Raw genomic sequence first — 4,640 nt, forward strand, 5'->3', positions numbered from 1 at the left:
AATCATGACTAGTATAGGATGATAATAAAAAATTTTATAATTTTTGTAAATTGTACTTTCTTTGGATAATTAGATTATGGTTTTGTTTATATTTTTCTTTATATTTCTGCATAATCCAAATATGTCTAATCACCTTGTATAACACAAATAATTATAAAAAGTATTTCATCTTCAAATGTTTCTCATAGAAACTTTTAAAACAAGTGTAAAGAAAGAAACAACTCACAAAGAACCAATGTTAATTGTTGCTATATATTATTTTAGATAAGTTATAATTGCTAAAAGCTTTAATAATAATTAAATGCATTATTATGTTATTAAATATCTACATCAGACACTGCTGGAAATTGAGCTCCAGAGTAATTAAGACAAAAGCATTGTTATAAAAGGGCACAGGCTTGCACAGAAAAGATAATGCCTAATTTATTTAACAGTCATATAATTATTATTAATAATAAACTGTAATAATGCATTAACTTAACAGGATATTTGGAAAGGTAAAAAAACAGTACTGGTTTAGCAACAAGGTCCTTCTGTACAGCACAGGGAACAAAAGAATGTAAAAAAAGGTACTGGTTTAAATACAGACATACATTGTTTAATGCAATCCCAATTTTGGAAATATTAAAATTTGGAAAGGTACATTCTTTGTGAAATTAAATAAGCCAATCAGATCACAATGTTTGTAAAATGGTGTCATCACTGTCAGTGTTTCTCCATGCCTATGCTGGCAAAACTCAGATGCATCAGAATCACCTGCATGTGTGCTCAATCGCGTCTGACTCTGTGTGACCCATGGACTGTAGCCCACCAGGCTCCTCTGTCCATAGAATTCTCCAGGCAAGAATACTGGAGTGGGTTGCCATTTCCTTCTCCAGGGGATATGCCCAAGCCAGGGATCAATCCCGTGCCTCCTCCATTAGCAGGCGGGTTCTTTTACTGTTGAGCCCCCAGGGAAGCAGAATCACCTGAGCAACTGTCAAAACAGTAGTTAATGATCAGGTGATTCAAGGAATGACACAGGGTTCCTTGGGGCACCCAAGTGAAAGCTTTTTTTTAACATTTCCTTCAGGTGATTGAGCTTCCCTGATAGCTCAGTTGGTAAAGAATCCACCTGCAATGCAAGAGACCCTGGTTCGATTCCTGGGTTGGGAAGATCTGCTGGAGAAGGGATAGGCTACCCACTCCAGTATTCTTGAGCTTCCCCTGTGGCTCAGCTGGTAAAGAATCCACCTGCAACTGGGAGACCTGGGTTCGATCCCTGGGCTGGGAAGATCCCCTGGAGAAGGGAAAGGCTACCCACTCCAGTATTCTGGCCTGGAGAATTCCATGGACTGTATAGTCTACGGGGTTGCAAAGAGTTGGACATGACTGAGCCACTTTCACTTTTCACTAGGCCACTTAATTAAGGACAGCCACTTAGGAACAGTATTAAGCTGGTTTCTGAACTCTATTAATGAATCGGTTAAAATAATTAAATATCTGTTGAAGCTTTCCATGTGGTACTAGTGGTAAAGAACCTGCCTGCCAATGGAAAAGACTTAAGAGTCGTGGGTTCGATCCCTGGGTCAGGAAGATTCCCTGAAGAAGGGCATGGCAACCCACTCCAGTATTCTTACCTGGAGAATCCCATGGACAGAGTAAAACCAAAAGGGTCTTGTTCAGAACCAATGTTAAGAACAAGAACCATGGGAATTGTACTCACTGGTAAATATAACTCCAAAGTGAGGATGAAGGCTTTCTCCCACAACTTTTATAGAAGTCAAAGGGGGGATTTATCTCACCAGGCACTACAGACAGATCAGTAGGTTTTTGTTACCTTGTGGACTCCAGCACATCGTCAACATGAACTGAAATAGGAGTCAGCAGAAGGGAAAGAATGCCCAACTGACATGGCAGTAATCAGGGAGGTAGGGGTACTGCAAATATGACTGGAATGACAGAGTGGAACCCACCTATTTTTCCTGCTGTGAGCCTGGGTGAAAATTCCCCTTAGTACTGCCCAAGGATCTGATGAGAGCCAGGGTCCTGTTAAATGCTGGGGAGTTGCATAGGAGGCAGGCCAACAGTTCCACACCTCATGTATTCCATTCGGCAGCCCTCTAAGGCAGAAATTATTTATCCCATTTCACAGAAGAGAAGACTGACTCTTTACAGGAATGTATCTGTAATAAAGGGAGGGTTTACTTCCAGTTAAGGCTGGAAGATACTTAAAGTTCAATTTTCTTTAAGTCTGCTGAACCAGTAATTATGTTCAATCACAGACTCATTGAAAAACTGTTCTCATTGCTTCTAAAATCCCAGATAATAAATGAAAAAAAAAGTCATGTATTATCCAACCACAGAGAAATGTGCTCCAATTACCATCCTGGGATATGTGATTTCAGATTTTTGAAGGGTTCATGTATTTTTTCTTTAATCAGACAATAATAAATGTATAAATTGCTTTTTAATTACTTTATTAACTTTACATTTTTCCATGCAAATGGGTGAAACTTTACTGTTGACAGAAACTTAGATTGGATGCCAAGGCAATCTGTAATTAGAAGCTGGTAACACAGAACCCACCTGACACACTGAAATTACATAAGGTTCACAGCAAACGGATCAGTAAAGGCATTATCAGGAAAATGCAAGGAAAAACAGAACAACAGTGGAAATCACAGTATTAATCTCATGGAAATGGCAGGAGTCAAGGCATAAGGCAAAATTCATCATGATGGTCATGGTGATTAGAGAGCTCCCCCATAAGGATACGCAGACAATTCCTCAACTGCAGCTCCCTAAGTTTTCTCCTGATTTCCCTCATCTCCTCCATGAATATTTCCATATCGTCTCCCTCTCCACCCATCCCATCATTGACCTGTCTATTGGGTATAACCCATCGGAAATTAGGGGCAAGTCGGCGAGCCTGTCCCCGTCTATGATTTCTTTCTGGCTGGTGGCCTTCGCCCCCTCCCAAAGGGCGGTCTTCCTCTCCGTTCTGCACGGGTTGCTCCATTTCTTCGTTTTCCTGGTGGATATTAGCCATGATGAGATTTTTTTCCCCCGGTTATTTTTCTTTGAACAAGTAAGACAAAGGCAAGGAGAGACACTGAGTGCTTGGTGCACTGACCAGCAGGATTCAGAGTTCTGATAGTAAAGATTAAAAAAAAAATTTTTTTTTTCCCACCTCAGGCGCTTCGTGCTCCTTCTGGGGAGCCTTCAATTTGACCTCTTTCCCAGCGCTCTCCTTTTCCCTCCCTCCCTCAAACCCAAAGCCCACCATTTTTCTTTTCCCAGGATTCTTTCCCAGAGCGCAGCAGGCACCAAAATGGAGGACGGGGCATGGGGTCTGGGGAAGTTAGCAAGGGATCTCAGGCTGGGCTGTGCACCAGTCCCCTTCCTCCCCTGCACTGTTCCCGGCACTGACCTGGGCCTATCCTTGCTGTCTCTTGCTCCTTCTGATCCTCGCCACGAGTGCGCCGCCGCCACACTTGGTTCGGCAGACCTGCAAAGGGCCAGGGTGGGGACAGGAGGCTGCTGCAGCCGGGCGCTTGGCGCCTTCCCGACCCCGCGTCCCCTACTCCCACCAACCCCCCTTTCCGCGCCTAGCCGCCCCGAGTCCCCGCCCCCCCCTCAGATGCCCCCATCCCCGCCCCGCTCCCAGGTGACTCAGGGATGATTTCCCATCGCTCTGAGTTGCTTTCCTGCCTTCCCTGGAAACCTGCCCCCCTGCACCCCCACTCCAGGGGGCCACTATTTCTGTTCCCAGGAAAGCCGGGATGTGGAGAGGGCTTGCTGGGACTCGTCGCGCTAAACCCCTGTGCCGGCCTCTGGGGTTGGCTGGCAGCTGCCTCCCTGGCGTCAGCGCGCGGCCCCGGGGCCCTTACCTGCTCCGCTTGCTGCGGGCCTGATGCCAACCCGCCGTGCGCAGGGGAGTGGGGAGCTGGTACCCAGACAGGAGTGACGACTGCACCGAAGGCTGCGTCGCTCTGCAGCTCGCGATCACGTGAGCACCCCACGTCACCGCCGAGCTCGCCCCCAACTCCGGCGGCCAGTGCAGCAGGAGCGCCCCACTTCCGCCTCGTGCACAAGCACGGACAACCGCCTGTTTGTGCGCTGGGCCACAGCGCGCACCTCCCTGTCAATCAATCATCCCGCTCTTCTCCAATCTGACTGCCCACGAGTGGCATCACCTCCCTGCGGTTAGAGTTTGCCTTTCTCTGGTTATAAGGGAGGGTCTACAACACCCTCTACCCCCTCTCCGCCCCTAGGCCTTGGCCTTGGCTTTTTCTGCTTTCTTTCCTCTTCTCGCTGACCGAAGTCTTTCCCCACCCCCACTCCGCCCCGCCATTGCCCACCAAGTGTCCTGAATTCATACTCTTCTAGGACATTTAGGTTGAAGGTTAGGGTGGGGAGGGAGCAAGAAACTTGTCAGACAGGCGAGAAGGTAGAATGGGTTGTATATATCCTTCCTAATAATTTCTCTTTATTTCTTTTTTTAAAAAGCATGCCATCAAAAAATTAAAAATTACAAGATTTCATTTTTGAAAGAAATGCTTCATCCTGCGGAAAGAAAAAGCCTCATTGTTTGATTTGTTTGTTCACCTGTACTACCCAGAAAATATTTTCTTTGGACTCCACCACACAACATCAAC

General features: G+C 46.0%; 1 protein-coding gene across 3 annotated transcripts; it reads right to left on the reverse strand.

Annotated features, from left to right (window-relative positions):
* Positions 1-2,442: 2,442 nt before the first annotated feature.
* BEX3 (brain expressed X-linked 3) lies at positions 2,443-3,947 on the reverse strand. Of its 3 annotated transcripts, NM_001163777.2 has the most exons (3): positions 3,873-3,947; positions 3,413-3,490; positions 2,443-3,060 (listed from the first exon to the last, which is right to left on the reverse strand). In NM_001163777.2, the coding sequence occupies exon 3, from the start codon at positions 3,029-3,031 to the stop codon at positions 2,693-2,695; it is 339 nt and encodes a 112-aa protein (NP_001157249.1). In that variant the 5' UTR covers positions 3,032-3,060; positions 3,413-3,490; positions 3,873-3,947; the 3' UTR covers positions 2,443-2,692. The 3 variants fall into 3 exon arrangements, with proteins under 3 accessions (NP_001157249.1, XP_059739226.1, XP_005227891.1); XM_059883243.1 differs by lacking the exon at positions 3,873-3,947 and having other exon boundaries at positions 3,413-3,495; XM_005227834.5 differs by lacking the exon at positions 3,873-3,947 and having other exon boundaries at positions 2,443-3,013.
* Positions 3,948-4,640: the final 693 nt, after the last annotated feature.

Source organism: Bos taurus, chromosome X (genome assembly GCF_002263795.3).
Source record: "Bos taurus isolate L1 Dominette 01449 registration number 42190680 breed Hereford chromosome X, ARS-UCD2.0, whole genome shotgun sequence".
NCBI lineage: Eukaryota > Metazoa > Chordata > Mammalia > Artiodactyla > Bovidae > Bos > Bos taurus.